General features: G+C 37.0%; 1 protein-coding gene across 1 annotated transcript; it reads left to right on the top strand.

The window, feature by feature from the left end:
* Window positions 1-5085: 5085 nt before the first annotated feature.
* On the top strand, window positions 5086-17527 carry LOC103695517 (T-complex protein 1 subunit eta). The gene is made up of 14 exons (XM_088712290.2): window positions 5086-5298; window positions 5383-5643; window positions 6404-6529; window positions 6617-6820; window positions 8835-9004; window positions 9080-9215; window positions 9393-9509; window positions 9678-9797; window positions 9891-9989; window positions 10063-10152; window positions 11500-11581; window positions 11659-11747; window positions 11839-11913; window positions 17136-17527. The coding sequence occupies exons 1-14, from the start codon at window positions 5284-5286 to the stop codon at window positions 17235-17237; spliced, it is 1686 nt and encodes a 561-aa protein (XP_088568416.2). The 5' UTR covers window positions 5086-5283; the 3' UTR covers window positions 17238-17527.
* Window positions 17528-18978: the final 1451 nt, after the last annotated feature.

Here is an 18978-nt window from a genome sequence, read left to right as displayed (position 1 = left end):
TTATCCTCAACTGTCTATTGAAGAAATATTAGCACTATCAATCTATTACTAATCGATTTCATGGCCTATTAGAATCCTCCATTATGTTTCCTATACAACCAAAAACTAATGGAAATAACATTTTACTATATTCAAAGTAAATAATATTTAGAGTATGAAATCAATTCAATTAAAACATTGTTTGGTATTAGGACTCCCGTGTTTGATGTGTTCATATTTTGATATGGACAAAATACGATAGATGGATTTCTTGTTGGAATTATTCTTATCATTATCTATACATGGGCTTGCCCTAAATTAATTGAACCATAATCACAATAGATAGTCATGCCCTTGGGTCAAGGGACTACCTGCATGTTTTGTATATAAGATTGGCATCTCCAACTCCGATAATTATTTTAAAAAGCTTGTCTCATTGCATAGACTATTCAGTACAAAGCATATCCACTGTCAAAAGTCAATTGCTGTCGCAATTATAAGAAAATAGCCACTCCAATTTATCATTGAGCATTATATATGATGACAGTCATATGAGTGCAATGCCCCTCACTTGTAGCTATGACCAATTTTTAAATATCCAAAATGGACCAATTCTTCACATGGAATACACAACTATCTACTTGAACTACCCTATAGTGACACTTGCACTCTTTTCTAGCCCAAAGGCTTACATGTGACACAACCCTCTAATATTTATAATCATATATAGGACAGATACCCATGAAATATCTCAAAATAATATGTTTAATATGCTAAATGATTGTTAGGGCATACCTTACTTCCAACAATCTCCCACTTGCATTCAAAGCTATTTGGTTACATGATGTATGGGGATAGAGTGCATGCTTACATTGATCTAGGAGACTCAATAGAATCAATGTAGATCACTCTAGCCATCACAGGGAGGACTAGACAGGATCTAGAAATGAGATCCATCATATTAAGAAACTGAATTGCACGCCAAACATCTAAAGACTCTCTCTTCTCCTTATCTTTTTAGGGTCCTTGGACTCATTTTTCTCTTTCCTCCTTGCCTTTTTAGATATGCTAGGTGGTCTCCTTAGAGGGGGGAAGAAACAAGTTTAAATGGAGTATCTGTCCTTTTCTCCATACCATGGACTGGTTGATTCACATGCTCATTGGCCTTTATGCAAGTTTCCACCATGGTGCATGTGAGGCAAGAACTTTATTGAATTAGCATGGTGCAGCTCTATAGTAAACAAATCCATTCTTATATGTAGTAACAAAGCACACCCGCAATGCACAAGGTCCAATACAATATATCCTAGAAACTATACAATTTTCATACAAAGGGACCACATCTTAGGGAGACCACAACATCATTCTCAATAAGTATATAAACACAATGAAATAAAACATAATTAATTAAATCCAAGAAGGACCACAACATCTGCAAAAAGAAGCTGGCACTAACAAAGCTTCTTACATTTATTAGTTAAATATGACTGCAAAAACATTTGTGGGCCATAGGAATGGACACAGGAATGTTGGATAAAGCCAATTAAAATAAGGCTCTTAGTAACACACCCATCCACCCACCTACCTATTTTACGGATAGTGGGGCATAGCAATCTAACACAGCATATGCATGGATGCATATTAAACATAGGGCTGAAAGTATCCAACATAAAGTATGCAATGCTTAATGAAAACAGTAATAAAAAAACTAAAATTAAATACTATAATTATACACAACATTGCAGCAGCTATTTATGCCTAGAATCCATAACAAAATGTGTGTTTAGGAGAGAGAAACTAGATATGCAGATATAGGTTGAAGAATTATACTGCTTTATACTTAATTTTTTAATCGAATGTCTCCTAAGAGACTACTTTACAAGCTTCTTTGTTTTTTACTCATGATTTTAGTTAACTAAAAAACAAACAAGATCACTAGATCACTACAATACAAACAAACCACTACAAAAGCTTACTTTCTTTGCTTGGAATAATGATCGGAAATAACAATAGAAATGCATTTCAGAATGGAAAAAAAAAAGGAAAAGAGCTTACCTTTAAAAGAGAAGAACTCTGAATTCCTAGACTTCAATTCCTTCGTAGAAAGAACTGCGGTTTAAATGCATATGAAACTAAGCTAAGGCGGCTGTCGTCGTTGCTTTATCCCACTCTGATCGCTTACAGTCGATATATGAACTGAGAGGGCTTGAATGAATTCGTAGCTAAGGTTGCGATGGCTAGAGAACCAGCTGGAATCCATGGACAAGGAAAGAAGGTCGGGGATAAGAGAGGTTGCGAGGGTAATGGCTCCAAAAGAAGAGATCAAGAGAGGAATGTTGTGAATGCGATCAAGGAGGAAAGCAGGCTGCCCTTTTTTATTAAGGCATTTTTTAAGCATCCTGGTAAGAAATTCTGTAGTTATGTTGAGGGCAAAATTATCCTTTATGATAATGTCTTAATGGCGATGGATGTTGAATAGGGCTCGGAATTATATTGAACTACTTAACTAACTTTAATGATTAATTTGAAACTCTTTAAATTTGAGGGGTATTACATGAAAATGACTCTAAGTTGAGGAGTGTCCCGATAATTTTTCCTAAAATAGAAGCTGAAATCTTGTACGTGCTTTATTAATGCTAGCTTGTATCAATGTTCCCTCTCAAATCATTTGCATCCATCTACTCATGGCATTGAATTGCACTAGAAAACAAGGGGCCAAAAGATGGCTTCGAATATAGGTTTTTTTAATGCATGGTTTATATAAGTACTCTTTGCTTCCTCTCTCTAGGTGTGCTAAAGAAACTTATTTTCCAGTTGGCTTGCCAAGAGAAGTTGCAAGATAAATCTAATAGCTAGGGATAGATAGGTACATGGGTGTACTATCATCATTAGAGTAGCCAGAAAGAAGGTAATCGAAGAGAGAATATGAGATTAGTATGGGTCCATGTGCCTTGACCTTTAAGAACTTCCGCCACCACCCCACCACCATTCGAAGAAGGTGGATTTGAACAGAGATGAGGTATAAACTAGGCTATAGTAGGAGAGATTTAAGTTAACACTACTCCTAAGGTCGAGTCCTACTAATAAATGAAGTGTATGGTATAGTAAAACTAATGCAAAGATATGTAAAGATAAAATAGAATTGATTAATATGTTTCAAGTCGAAAGATCTTTTTCAGAGTACAATTTTACTTATTTATACTAAATGATAAACCATATGTAATTGCCTACTTCTAATATTTGTTACCTACATCTGGCTTCTATTTTCTTTGATAATTTTGATAACTCATGCCAACTATTTTTCCACTGCTCATATTCATCAAAAATAGTCAAATCCCATAGCTCCACTAGATCGATAATTATATTCGTTTCCAACTCGTTGCTAGCCTTGACTCGGCCTCCCCATAATAGTTTGCTCTAATAGCTTCTATCTATTCAGCCTTTAGCATAATATTTCCCAAGCAACTCAATCAGCTTTTATATTATGTTTATTACTTCAACCCTAGCTCCTATTAGGATGTTCATTTAAAATTCATTATACCAGTTGTGTTTTCACCCCACCACATAGCTAATCAAGCACATGTTTCTCACGTGTTATTTGGAGCAAGGATGTGGTGTAAATAGGTACATCCATATATGATAGCTTTTGTTGTCTCTTTTTTTTATACATATCGGTAATGAAGCTTATGCACATATGTATTAGATGTAATGGCTTCAATCTACTTTTACTTCAAATGATTACAAGGATTTGTTATCTAAATGAAAAGTTGTTTGAATCTATTAATAAAAATGGTCAAGCAGAAAAAAAGCTATGAATATAATAGCTCTCACTCATTTTCTCTCAGGCAGGTCACATTATATTGAATCGAACTAGCTATGAAGTGAGGACTTAAGCTTCATGGAATCCACCTCTTCACCCCACTATCCATAATACAAGTGAGACCAAAACAATTATTCCAATCAATAATATATTGAATTTAACTTACTTATATTGATTTTAATTTTTCTATACCCATCCAAAATAATATCGAGGAATATACGTTTACTTTAAGATCTATGTATAATTCATTGACTAAACATATAATTTAGTCTTAGATTTTACATCTTTTAGATAATTATAAATAGATTTCATTCATTTTTGGATCCAAGCATACTTAACAAATTGCACCCTCACTTATGAATAAATCACTAGATTACATTATGACATGTTATTTAGGTATGCTTTTTTTGTGCTAGAAAATATATAACCTATTTGTTGTTCCTCTCTTCCACTAGTAGAAGGCCCAATGTCCAAATTTCAGAAAGTGTTGCCTAAATTTTTGACTTAGGCAATTTTTTTCATATTTTATATGAAATAATAGGTAATATGAATATCAGTTTTCTCAATAAAAAATTATAAAATATAAATAATTCATTTTGGATTGATTAAATCAATAATTACTTTTATTTATTGATCTATTTTTTTATATAATATCATAATTTTATAAATAGTTATTTTTTATATGCACTATAATTTGTAAGTAATAAAATTATCTCTGTCTCGTTGTTACTGCCACCATCACCTCCAGACTGTCACCACCTTCACCATGCCATGGGCACCATCATTACTGTCTCCACCATATTACTACCACCGCGAGCACCATACCACCATTATCGTCACCACTATCTCCATCTTTATAACTATCATCAATCTCACCATCATACTAACATTACCATTATTGTTACTTTACATCATATGATTGGTGCTCCCATCACCTACACTACTAAAGTTTTTACTATCTCCACCGCTTTTTTCATCACCTTCACTGTAATAACCGTATTTATATTTCTAAAAATAATTTATTATATCAAATATATTATAATTTTAAAAAAATAAAAATAAAACAATTTTTTATTTTATGTTTCTGAAAATAGAAAACGCTACCTGAGTCCTTTATGCATCTAATGCTTTGTACTAGAAAATCACAAAAATATTTCCTAATATATGAACATCTGAAACACAGAACAGAAAAAGCCACCTTCTGGACTGGTAATTACCACGTACCACACCGCAGATGTGCACGCTACGGGATACCAATTTCGTACGTGCACCGCACCCGAACGCGTGCATGGCACAAACCAAACTAAAACCCTCGTACGCTCTCCGTCGCGTGAAACCTTCTTCTCTCGCCCATCCGCCCATCCGCCCCCTTGGCCCTTGCTCTCTCCTCTCTTTGTTCTCAGCTCTCCAAAACCCTAACAATCCCAAACCTAAATCTCTTCCTTTTCTTCTTCCTTCCTTCCATCTCCTCCTCCTATTCTCCAATGGCGGCGATGCTGGTACCTCTCTCTCTCTTGGTTCTTGGTGTAAGATAGAAAAGAAGCTAATCAGCTAATGGTCTGGATTTGGTTCGATGGTTGCAGCAACCCCAGATCATACTGCTGAAGGAGGGGACGGACAGTTCCCAGGGGAAGGCGCAGGTGGTGAGCAACATCAACGCATGCACCGCGGTGGCGGACGCCGTCCGGACCACTCTGGGGCCTCGCGGGATGGACAAGCTCATCCACGATGACAAGGGCAACACCACCATCTCCAACGACGGCGCCACCATCATGAAGCTCCTCGACATCGTCCACCCGGCTTCCAAGATCCTCGTCGACATCGCCAAGTCCCAGGACTCGGAGGTAACTCTCTTGCTCTCATAATCTTCATTTGGTACAATTTTGGAACTAAGAAAGGAGGAGGAAATTTGCCCCTTCTGTGTGCTAATGGACAGATGCCACCGAGTGGGAAGGAAAAGTTTGGAATTTTCTGGGGTTTTGATGGTAAAGATTGAAACTTTATTTGTTTTCCCTACTCGATTGGGGTTTTTAGTTCTGATTTGATGAGCGTTGCTTCTTACATGTGAAAGAAGCTATTGTTACACTGGTACAAAATAGGAAAAAAAAAGAGAAATGAGCAGGAAATTACTTGGCAAATAAGGGAGAATCGTCTGTCAGCTATGTGAGGAAGTTTGGTTCTTTTACGGGTTATGGTTATGTACATGCTTTCTGGCCGAGAAACAGTATAGCTGCATCTTTATCGTAGTTGGATTTCGATGACCTTATTTTGTTCTATATTTTCATTTTTATCCTTGTACTCAAACATATACTTCTTGTTTATGGAGCATGTGATAGAAATTTCATGCTTTTATACTGGATTTGGTAAGGTAGGTCTCCTGTAATTGCAGATGTTGTTGGTTTGTAAGTCAATAACAACAAACAAAAAAAGGTGAACGAGCCTTTGGACAAACAATTTATTAAAGTTAGTAACATTTGTTGTATTTCCATTTAGTTAACTAATTTTATTCACAAGCTGTTCTATCTCTATTAAGATTTTGTTGCCAACTGCTTTGAAGTAACACTAGGGACTTAAATTAAGTTTCCACACGAAAATTTGATGTAGGTTGGTGATGGAACGACTACCGTAGTGCTTCTTGCGGGCGAGTTCTTAAAGGAAGCGAAACCTTTCATTGAGGATGGAGTCCACTCTCAAAATCTCATCCGAAGTTATCGGACTGCGTCCTATTTGGTCAGGATCTCTATGCTTTCTTTCAATTTTGTATGATTGATTGCGAATTGTACATTGTGAACTTACGAACTGGATAATGTGTCGCAGGCGGTTGACAAAATCAAAGAACTTGCTGTTAGCATAGAAGGGAAAAGCCTTGAAGAAAAGAAAAATTTATTGGCAAAATGTGCCGCTACAACTCTCTCCTCCAAGCTTATTGGTGGTGAGAAGGAGTTTTTTGCATCCATGGTTGTTGATGCTGTCATGGCTATTGGCAATGATGATAGGCTAAATTTAATTGGGATTAAGAAGGTTATTCTTATCTTCTTGAAATGCTATTCTTGTTTGATAGTGTTTTATTTTATGTTCCTGTCTGTTGATGTATGCGATTGCTAAAAACTTTGCGATCATTTTAGTAATAGCAAGAATTTCTAAACATTTATTATTATTTATTTATTGTTGGTAAGGTGAAATAACCAAATATATTGGTTTCATCATGTTGAGTTGCTTTCGTTTAGAGAAATAATCTTTATGAGGGCGAAAGATCTTGTCATTTGCTAGCACCATTGTCTTTTGCACTTATTGAAGTTAAATTAGAGACTGCTAAAGGAAGATAGATACTATTTACAAACTTTTGGAAGGATTTCAAATAGTTGGTTGAATAGGCTAACAAAGATAGGATTTTTTGAGGTTATCTATCGAAAAATCAAAAAAATATACCTTTTTGTAGATCTTCTAAATCCTTCAGTTTATCTTGTCAGTTGAATCACTTCAGCATGCATCCCAGAGCTTCACCTGCAACGTCGATGCAACAATCCTTTGCTTTGCCCAAAACATACAGTTCTTATTCTTCCAGAGTCTTCCAGTCCTTCCAATTTAGTTCTCTATTAAAAATTCATAGGAGCTTCTCTATCAAAAGGATGCTGTTACAGGTGTTATTGGACTAGAAGGTGATGGTGCTTGCTTGTTTTCTAAATCTTTTAGATTAGACTTTGTCCCTTCTTTTTTTTTTTTTTTGGGGGGGGGGGGGGGGGGGGGGTTGTTTGGGGGCAGAGGATTTTTCGGGGTTGTGTTTTGGGGCCCTTCAGGATTTCCCATTTTTAAGTGTTATCTGTAACTCTATGGTCTTGTCCAACTCGAGGTTTAGGCTTGGTTTGAAGTTTTGACTTAATCGGAACCTAAAAGCTACGTTGTTGTGTTAACAAAAGGTGAGGATAAAAAATGTTGATGGATTTTCTTATCTTAATTTTTTTTGGAAGTGGCAGTGTATAAACGTGGACCAACTTGAGGGATACAGTTCACTGTTCAATGCTCTCTTTACAAGAATTACTGAGAAATTGTTTCTTTGTTTATTTATTTATTAGTGTCCTTATGGCATTAAATCTTGATTTTTTTTCGATATAGCTTAAGTTCAGTACCAGCAACCATCACTTTGAAGTATAATATACCACGAACCTTTATTGATTTGGGAGCTCGAGTTATGAGGACACTGATTGATGATATCAATGTGTATTCTTGTAATGATGGGGTGCAATAAAGAAGATAAAGGCAGATATTTACTACCTATGCTTGTAAGTTACCACCCTTCTGAGGGTGTTTCGAGTTTAGTTCAGAGTCCTTTGTCTCAGATTCTTTGACTTGCCTCAGCCAAATCGGTACAAAGGACTATGATGAGGCCAAGTATCGCTTTTTAAGGATTTGAGTTGTGTTGCATGTAGATAAGGCTACTATACAAGGTTTATCTTTAAATTTATATTGTGTGTATGCCTTACAGTTGGATGTATATTTGGCTTAGGTTGATTTTGTGGATAAATCTTCCAAGAATTTCTGTACTGCCTTTTTTAGTTTCTTCGCTGTAGCTTGTATCTGTTAATGGAACTGATAGGTTGTATTTTTTGCACCATGACTCTATCTTTGTATGTCTGTGTGCATGGGTAGGTCTGTGTGCACATTCTCATGCACATTTGTGTGGGTAGGTCTGTGTGAACATTTGTTGCTATCAAATAAACTCACTGGAAAAAAGCTTCATTTGCCCTCAAATCCATTTGCTAATTCATCTAACAATGAAAGCCATTCTTGTTGGGTAGAAGTTAGACAAATTTGTCTTTCATTTTCATTCATGTGCAGAACTGTTTTCTTCTGTTTCGGTTGGAAGTATTCGTTTGGTGGTTCTATTTTTTTTTTTTAAATGCTGTTTTATTGCTCTGTAATCAAATAGAATAAAATGTAATTTAATTACATGTTTTTTGTAATCGAGACATGGATAATGTAGATCTAGCTGTCAAGACATATACCAAACTCTAAATTCTTGGTCCTTTTTCTATAGGTCCCTGGGGGTAACATGAGAGATTCATTTCTTGTCAATGGTGTTGCTTTCAAGAAGACATTTTCTTATGCTGGTTTTGAGCAGCAACCGAAAAAGTTTCTGAATCCAAAAATCCTTTTGTTAAACATTGAGTTAGAATTGAAATCGGAGAAAGAAAATGCAGAAATCAGGTATGCTTGTTGGTATTATTACTTGCTGACTCTTTTTTTCTTTATTCTTTTATCATATCTCTTTTTTTCCTGCAGATTATCAGACCCTATACAATATCAATCAATTGTTGATGCTGAGTGGAATATCATCTACAACAAATTAGATAAGTGTGTACAAAGTGCAGCAAAAATTGTTCTCTCACGATTAGCAATTGGCGACCTTGCAACACAGGTATAATCCTTTGATTGCTTCTTCTGCCTTTTTTTTCCCTGTTCTTTCAGTTGAGTTAGATTTGCTGAGATCCTAATTGCAAATGGAAAAGAAAAAAGATTAGAATCATCAACCCATGAGATAGTCTACTGCTTTATGCAGCATGTCAAAGATCATAACAGTTTTGCATTTATGCAGTACTTTGCAGATAGGGATATTTTCTGTGCTGGTCGTGTAACAGAAGAGGATCTGCAACGTGTTGCTGCAGCAACAGGTGGAACAGTGCAGACTTCTGTCAACAACGTTATTGATGAGGTTTTTCTCATGCCTTTCTAGTGTTAGTTTATGATGTGTCTTTGTTGGTGGTACTTGGTTGGCTAATGGATGGCCTTAGCAACATTGCTTTAACATTTTTCATTATTATAACACTAGTATTTAACATCTCTTTCTCATGTGCCTTCTGTGATCTGGTTTTTGCCAAAGGTTCTTGGATCCTGTGAAGTATTTGAGGAAAAACAAGTAGGCAATGAACGATTTAACATCTTTAGTGGTTGTCCTTCTGGTCAGACAGCAACCATAGTTCTCCGTGGTGGTGCAGATCAGGTTTGTTGCTATATATTATTGCTCTCTACTTAATTGAGCCTCGTTACCATAGTGTAGGCCCATTTACTTGTTTATGTTGTCAATCTGTTTCAGTTCATTGAGGAAGCTGAAAGAAGCCTGCATGATGCCATAATGATTGTCAGAAGGGCTTTAAAGAACTCCACTGTTGTGGCCGGTGGCGGTGCTGTAGATGTAAGCTACTTGTAGCCACCTGGTATGGTTTGTTATGTTTTCGTGGAGGATAATTTTCTTGACATTATTTCAGATGGAGATAAGCCGATATTTGAGACAGCATGCTCGGGCAATTGCTGGAAAGTCACAATTGTCTATTAATTCATATGCTAAAGCTCTTGAGGTAGGCATATAGTCCTTTCTTCCGTTCAACTAATTGCTTTTGCCTTCTAAAGTTTGTTGGCGCTAATATCTTGTCCATTCATGAATTGCGAATATGCACGATCAACTTTGCTCCATTTCTTTGTTTCTTGTGGTGCTGGGGTATGCATTAGCCCTAAAGCAGGCTCTGGGCTTATAATAATCTTATGATGCTTTAGGTAAATATTTTTTCAGGAGTATGTGAATGTGTTTATTTCTTGAGTTTTAACTGTTGGTTAATCAAACTTGCCTGCATATCTAATTTGTAAAGTCAAAAGAATTATCAAAAAGATCTTGCAAATAAATTAAAAGAGATACAAGTGGCAATAATGATAAACTATCAGTCTTTAAAATATCTAGAGTAATCAATTACTCCATTCTATTTTTTTTTGGGGAAGGTGAGTCTTGGGAAAGGTCAATGCCTGTTAAGTGCCTTTCTTTTTGAGTGACTAGCTGTAGAACTGGCATTCCTTAGGCAAGATATATATCATACAAATATCATGACAATCTCTTGGCAATTTTGCTACTCAAAGATAACCTCCTTTACGTTTCCATCATCGTATAACAAACTCTTGCAACCTAAAGCCAAAAAAAACAATGCATTTTCTTCCTTGTTCTTAGTTTAAGCCCTATATTATAGCTGATACTGACGGGGATTATTAACTGAGCAGCATTAATTGCTTTGAATCATGACAAAAGATGGATTTGCATATGTGTTGTGTTTGTTCTTTTTCGCTGTTATGACTTGACCTTTGATTATACTTCATTGACAAATCATTAGGCTCAAAATATTATATCACATAATGCTGGATATGTATCTGATATATGCATCCTCTGGAGAAACACAACCAACTATGGTGTGACTTAATATTCATTTTGCTCTTTCCTGAGCCGAAACTTAAACATATCATTTGTAAGTGTCAAAGATTGTACCAAACAACTGCATTGGCTGGGAACGTATTGTAAGTGGGGCAAAAAGTCTTTTCTATGCCTGCGTAATAATTCTGAACTTCTGATGCTGCTTATATGGAAACTAAAGAATCTAAATAACAGGTCTGGTATAGCTTGTAATTTTTCATTATCAGTTTTACTATTATACTCCACCAAGTCATGGCTCAAACACCACCTTCCCCGTATGTTCCCCTGTGCAACTCCCCAAACCACCCCCCTCCCCCCGCCCCCCGCCCCATGTGCCAAAAATAAAAAACAAAAGGAAAAAAGAAAAACAAAAATCCTCTTTCTGAATTTTATATTATTATAGTATGCAGTGAAGGATGGAAGCATGCTAGATTTTCTTAGATTAGTTCTAAATGATTTTCCTGTTGTGCAGGTTATTCCACGGCAACTTTGTGACAATGCTGGATTTGATGCAACAGATGTACTGAACAAGCTCAGACAGAAACATGCTTCTGGTTAGCTTCTTCCTTTTCCTTATACACCAGTAGAAAGTTTTCTTATACTGGTATAGACTAATACATTCTTGTGACAGGTGAAGGTGCAAATTATGGTGTAGATATCAACACTGGTGGCATCGCAGATTCCTTTGCTAACTTTGTATGGGAACCTGCAGTTGTTAAGGTAAACATCATGTGTGTTTTCTACCTAGCTCCCTAATAGCCATATTACATTGTTAAGTAATGTTGGTAGTAACTGTAAACATGAATTGCAGATTAATGCTATAAATGCTGCGACAGAAGCTGCCTGTCTTATCCTGAGTGTGGACGAGACAGTTAAAAATCCAAAGGTAACCTTGCTTTCTGAAAAGGGAATGTTATCTGATGACTTTTTTTAGTGACCATTGTTGATAAATATTGCAAACTTGTGTTCTATGAACATGAAAGATCTAGTCTTTATTCCTGAGTCTATGTATTTGATTAACTAATGTTACAGACTTACAGCTAAATTTAGTTATATCTGTATACATTGATTTTCTAAAATTAGGTTTTTAGTTAGCAATTTACTTTCAATCTTGTATCTTCGTCGCTTGCTGCGATTATAATTATATTCTTTTTTTCGTTCACCTTGTTTTGCTCATCAATTCGAAGAAACACAAGGGAACTGCATATCAAGTGATGCATAATTATAAACCATGAACTAATGTGATTAATGCTGACAAAGATATCAATTCTCTACCTGGATGTATTACTCTTTGACTCCTTTCTGGGCTTTTAGTAGTTTCCCTAGATTTCTTTGTTGATTTTTCATTCTACAACTCTTTGCAAGGGGAAACTAGATCTACTTTATGACATCCATGCAGGAAGGTGAAAAATTATATAGCAAATTTAATATCTCATTTTAAAACATGCAGTAACAAGATATCAATATGCATGAATTTATTTAACAAAATTTCCAGGAGTTTGTGTTAGTAAGCCTACTCAGGTCCCATGCTGGAGGTTATGTCAACTATCGATGATTTGATAAATATTTGTATGGTTAAATAGGGGGAAAATAGTTGGACCAGGTGTTTCTTTTCTAGGAAAAGTTAAAGTCGCATTTTGATTTTCATCTCATTACAAATGTCCATGCTCCGTAGGCATGCCATAGGGAAGGGACTCTAGATCCTAACCACCTTCTTTTCTTTTGATTTTCTAAGTGCCGTGGGTCTGTCATCCATTCGTATGGTATTAGTTCTTTAATGAATATAGATGGTTTAGTGCAGTCTTATTTTTCTCTCTCTTGACTGTTATGTAGAAGCTTTGTTGGGTTTATATGCAGGCTAATAAAAGGCCTTTGTGTTTTTTTTTTTTTTTTTTTGGGGTGGGGGGGGGGGGGGGGGGGGGCGTGTCCGAAAACTAAATAAAAAATGGTGCCTTTTGCGATAACATCCTTCTATAATGTCATGTAGGAGTTTCCTTATTGGTTGAGCAGACTTGAATAACTATTAAGTGTTCTCAGCTGCAGGATAGTGCTAATACCAATACATATTTTTAATCTTCCTTTAGGCATTTCATTTTGAGTTATTTCTTTCTCGGTGACCCCATTGCAAACAAGTAGAGAAGAAATTAGCTTAACGGAAAGATAATTCAGAATTTCATTGATGTGATATTCTGATTGATCCCTATATTCGCTTTGCAATTGGCACATGTTACATGTTAATCTTCAAACGTCAAGAAGTTATTGATCAAGGGACTTGGAAGCTTCATGTGACTTAGGGAGGTGCTATGATTGAAATAGCCTATTGCCAATATTAATTTTACTGTATGCTAACTTTTCTACTATTATACATTATATTGTACTCCTAATCTCGTAATCAGGTAAACTTATATAGTTAGGACCTGTGATTAGGTGTGATTTGCCTTTATTCATTTCCTCTGATATTCAATGTGGGTCAGTTTTGTCATAATACTGTGAGGATACATCTTTTTTATATTGAATTAACATTGCTCAGATGTTCACCAGCTTCACCATTGCTTAATTCATCAGTTACTTTAAGTCCTACCCAATAGGTGATATATATCTGATTTTAGTTGAAAAGAACAGGGAATTTGTGATGGCGATCGCCTATTTTGCATTGAATACCAAAGGGTAGTCCCCCTTTCCTTTTCTGAAAATAATACAACGAACCATTATAATTTATTGTAATTGAAAAATAAGCCCCAAGCCCAACTAAAGATATTGTTAGCTGCACTTCATAAATACCTGTTATACCCTTAGAGTTCTGATGAACATGGTTATTTCTCCTCATAATATAGAGACCCTCTCAATTGCCCCACAGCCAACCATCAACCAAATGATGTCTGCTTTCCTCTTTCCACCTGCTGCACCACTACCTCTCTTTTGACCCGTTTAACCCGTATAACCTGTTTAACTATTGAGCTGATAGGTAAGGACTACAGGCCCGCTAGGCCCATCGCGAGCGAAAGCCATGTATATAGCGAGAGAGAGAGCGAGCGAGAGAGAGAGAGAGAGAGAGGAGATGATGTTTTAGAATCTAGATGGAAACTGGTCAGAGATCCAATGATCCGGCAAAACCCCTAATTCCCTTCCACAAAACCCCTCCCAAGACCAATCGATCCAACGAGAAGGTTAGAGATCGAAGTCTCGAGATGGCTCCGGCCGCACGAGGAGGAGGAGGAGGAGAGGCCGTGGGGGGGGGGAGCTGAGCAGGAGGAAGGGAAGGAGGTACTCGGCTTACCTCCGACGGCCGAGTTGCTTCAAACCGGCCTGCGATCCGCCGGCGATGGTTGACGGTGGAGATCAGAGGGTAGACAAAGGAGGAGGCAGGGAAGGGGAGTAGAGGATCCCGACGCATCTAGTGGTGATGGTGAATGGCATCATCGGAAGGTCCCGTACAACGGGACGGATCGATCCCTTTCCTGTTTGCTTTTTATATTTTTTTAGTAATGAATTTGCGACCCTCTGGTTTTAAAAATCTCATTGTTTTGATCCCTCTTATGGCCCCCGCTGGCCGGCTGGCCCCCTCCATATTCCTGTCCCAACCCCGGCATCAAACCCTATAAGTCTTGCACTGCCACTTCTGGTACTGGGTGCCGGATTTCCGACTATTTCGCTGCTCATCCGCCGTCGCCTTCTGGTCCTGCGATTTCCTCCTCGCTCTTAACAACTCCAACTCCACGAACCCCATCCTCTATTTTTATGGGGTAGAAGACTAGGTTAGGGGCCCTGGAAGAGAAATTATATTAGATGGACTAGATTAAATGGGTCAGGTCTATTAAACAGGTTAAACAGGTCGGGTCGGGTTATCTGTTTAATAAACAGGTCGGGTTCAGGTTGTAATTCCGGACCTGTTTAATAAACAGATGGGGTTCATGTTTATGATTTTCTGACCCGACCTGCATATGACCCGACCCGTTTATGTCTAACCCGACCCGATTGCCACCCCTAGAGTTTGTCTAATAGGGTCTTCCTGACTCAAAAATGGTAGCATACTCAACATGTCACTGAGCCCATCTCAAACTTTGTCACAAAGTCCATAGTCTAGCATTAGCTAAAATAGAGTTAAGAGTTGAGTTTATTTTATCTCATGCCAAGTCAAGTTGTAGTGGATTTTAGTCTTTGTTTTGCAGTGAAGTCAAATATTTCACTGTCAGCCACTGCTGATATAACATATGTTCTGGAGATGATCCATTCTTCAGCTCCCCTCCCAAATTATGAATAACATGCATTGAATGGTGTGGACAGAAATGAACTTCAATCTTGTTGGTGATTATTAATGAGAAATGTGGCTCGAATGAAAGAGACATTCCAGGAGGATACTTGTTGCAACTGAAACAAGAATTCCCGTTCCAGAAGCACAAGAGACAGCAGGCTTTCTTGATGGACCAAAGGGAGGTGGTGGATTGGACACGCATTTACAGTTTCACTTATATACAATATTACACTTCAAGGAAAGTTGACAAAAATAAAGAACCTCTATAACACATAATACTCTAAAATGTTATATAATAAGTTGCTATAACTTTGTTTTCCTTATATATTTTGAAATTCTTTTAATTTTTTCATCATTTTTTTGCCCAAAACCAGAATTTCCGAAACCAAAACCCAAACAAGTTTTCAAAGTTCAAAGACTTCAGTTGTCGAATAGTTGGATTCTTATCCTTCATTATAGACCATAAGATATGAGATAGAGAAGTTGGCTGTTAGTAGACAATAACTTAGCAGTTGACAATTTATGAACTGGGTGTCAGGACTAGGTCAAATATTATATCAAGATATGAATGGGCAGGAGAAGGAAAGGTATAATCAGATTGACTGTAGCAAAACCTGCAACAAAAATTATAGGTGTAAATAAATCAACATGCTAAACCTATAGTAGAATCAAAAAAGTAAAAGCAAACATCAAGGTCTCAAATATCTTAGGAATTGGTTCTTGAGAGGAATTTGCAGTCCTGATGGAGCGTTTGGCATTACTTCAAACCCATCATAGGCATGCTAATATAATAGACTGCCGGTTTCTGATTTAGGTAAAAGAAGACCGAACTAGGAAAATAGACGAAATTTGTTGAATCAATACAAAGATAATCTCTATGTTAGAAAACTAGGAAAATAGACAAGTAGGTGAATGGGCGTGCCGCATTTAAAAAGGAAAAAAAAAACAGACCTAACTTCTCCTTAATCTTGCCATGGATCCAAATAAAGATCGAATTTTATTGGGCTTGACTGCATAGAGGAATCCAAAGAAAAAAAAAACTTATCTCCTTCACCAAAATCAAACAGTGGTGAAAAACAGTACCCAAAACCAACACAAAATTACTGGGGATTTGTGAGAGGGAGAGGGGGAGGTGGAGAGGGCCTGCTGTCAGTGGTCATTGGCAGTGGTTGTGGTGGAGAGAGAGAGAGAGGTCTGTGGCCTGCTAGTGCCTGACCGGTAGCAGGATCGGTTGAGGGATAGTGGAGAATGGGAACACCAAGGTAGAGAGAGAGGGACCAAGGGCAAAACGAGAGGAGATGAGATCCGATGATCGTGGGATCAAAAAATGGCTTGAGTTTTTTATTTTTAGTCATTCAGGATATTGCATTCCTGCACTGATTTGAACTTGCTTGCCTTGTGAACCAAAAAAACTATTCCCATTTGCTCTGGGTTTGTAGTATTTAGGATGTGAAACCAGGCAGTCTTGGCAGATCCTGCCCTTTCCAAAGAGGTTCTAAAGGTATAATAGTCATCTAGGAAAACGAGTCCAATGAAGTTACTTGGAAGTTAAACCACCAGGTTTATTTTGTCCCATTCATTAAGTAATAGGGTTTGTTGTCTTTAATTTAAAATAGGGCTATCTGAGCTTTGAGCTTGTAAAAATGGATTAGCTCTTCTTTTTTCAGAGTAAAAATATGGACTAATCTGTCGAAATCTCAAAAGAATATTGTGGATTAGTTTCTTTGCCGTAGTCCAGGAACCGCAGGGCCAATGTTGTTTTCGGTTCTTGTAATTCTCTCTCTTAAGTAGTCTCATGTATTTTGTTTGAAAGGATTATTTACTAATTTGTGTATATGCTGATTGCATGATACCAGTCGGAGAGTGCACAAGGTGAAGCTGCTGCCAATGCAATGGCGGGCCGGGGTCGTGGAGCAGCCCTTCGTGGTCGTGGTGGAAGAGGCATGCGAAGACGTTGATTTCCCTGTACCAGAGCTGTATGACTTTATTTAGGTACTCAAGTTTTTCGAGTCAGTTATGTTTCTTGAGGTGCTGCTGTTAGCATTCGGCTTGTAACTCGTGGGAGTTTAGGCATGTGCCAGGCCTGCTTGAAACAGATGGGAGCTGCTAATTCTTTAGTTAACGTAGCAGTCTCAAATCATTTTGTTCAAAAGCCTGTCGTTCTGTATGTTGGATTGCATGAGAGGGGGAAAAGAAAGTAAACCTGCCACTTGATTTATCTTATTTCTCAAATTTAATTATTTTGCTAGGGGATTTTCTTTTGGTGCTGCAAGATTTCTTATTTTTTCTGAAATTTCTAATCTTCATTTTGAGGGTTCTTCTTGTCTGTTGTCACCCCTGATAGAAGGAAAGGTCATAGATTCCCTGGGTCAAAAGCATTTAGTTTATGTCAACAAATAGAACCCTCCTTGCTGTGGAGGTTGCAGCCTTGTAATATTTTGAGGAAGCTGATAGGGGGCATGTATGTATGAATGTATGTGGTCGCAATCATTGGCTCTACTGATCGAATAATGTGCAAAGTTTTCTGATGGTCCATTTAATCAGGAAATCGATGCTTGTGCTCTCACCTATGAATGTAAGCTTTAGCCAAATAAAAATTGCTGCATGTACTTGGATTTTGTTCCATTTTTGGGCTTAGCATCCAAGAAAATGGTTTATGATTTCATATTCATCAAATAGATTTAAATAACTAGGACCATCACAAATATCAACTGATGCCATAGTTGCAATTTCTGTTATGCTAATTTAATATTAGATAAAGATTAATTGGTTATGACATTATAAATATTCTTGAGGTTGGAAAGTGTGATGCAAGTATCCAGTATGTGGTCGTATAAAAGGTTGAATTTATAGAACATTCTCCTCATATATTTATACTAGAGGAAAGGCCATAGAATAATGTCAGGGCTAGCAATTATTCGCCGGAGAAAGCAGAAGGTAAGAAAATCATCAGGTCGAATTTGGCTGCAGCAAATTGTAGTTAGCTTTGCATCTGAAAAAAGAAAATGGGAAAGTTTTTTTTTTTCCAGAAATATATAGACTCATTTCTGCATCATTCTAGTTTCTCTCTTTTCTAAATAGTTGAAAAATTCATTTTTTTTTTTCAGAAACTTAGTTTTGGAGAGCCTTTTCAAAGCAATCAAATATACTCTTATGATCATTATATCTATATAAATTTGAGGGCAAATTCAATTCTAATTTCTAGAAATATATGAGCCCAGATAACCTGTTAAGAGAGATTTGGTCCAAATCTGTTGTAACATTAAACTCAGTTCTGCTCTTGGGTGTTCCTTCTCAAACTTTATTTTTGAGCCTTAATGGGTCCAGCTTGATTGAGTTGGGCTTATTTCCCGCTTAATTTAAAATTAGTTTTGAGTCTATGAATCACGTTCAAGCATGGGTCAACGACCTTTAGTAGGGCCTAGTTTGAGCTCATCTTTACTTGAGCTTTTGCAAATTGAGCTGCGCGGGTCACTTGTTTAGTTTTGCATGCTAGTTTCATTGGTCAGTGGCATATGTGTATCTTTGTTATATATCAAAAGTACTCGTGTGATTGAGCGTTGTTCGTTCAAAGCTCTATATACAATCACTTGAGATGGAGAACCGACAGACTAATACTGCTAATAATATATACATGTACATTCAAATATATATATATATATATATATAGAGAGAGAGAGAGAGAGATGGACTAGGCTA

This window comes from Phoenix dactylifera, chromosome 16, assembly GCF_051530095.1.
Source record: "Phoenix dactylifera cultivar Ajwa chromosome 16, Ajwa_hap1_PhDact_Kaust_v1.1, whole genome shotgun sequence".
NCBI classification, from domain to species: Eukaryota; Viridiplantae; Streptophyta; class Magnoliopsida; order Arecales; family Arecaceae; genus Phoenix; species Phoenix dactylifera.
The sequence above is the reverse complement of the archived record's forward strand: the minus strand, read 5'-3'. Positions and strand labels throughout refer to the sequence as shown.

Bases quoted from the DNA above. Each gene is read 5' to 3' on its own strand.
- LOC103695517 (XM_088712290.2), top strand. The intron at 9,798-9,890 runs GTTTGTTGCTAT...AATCTGTTTCAG, and splicing joins TCCGTGGTGGTGCAGATCAG to TTCATTGAGGAAGCTGAAAG. The intron at 11,914-17,135 runs GTAACCTTGCTT...GCATGATACCAG, and splicing joins AGACAGTTAAAAATCCAAAG to TCGGAGAGTGCACAAGGTGA.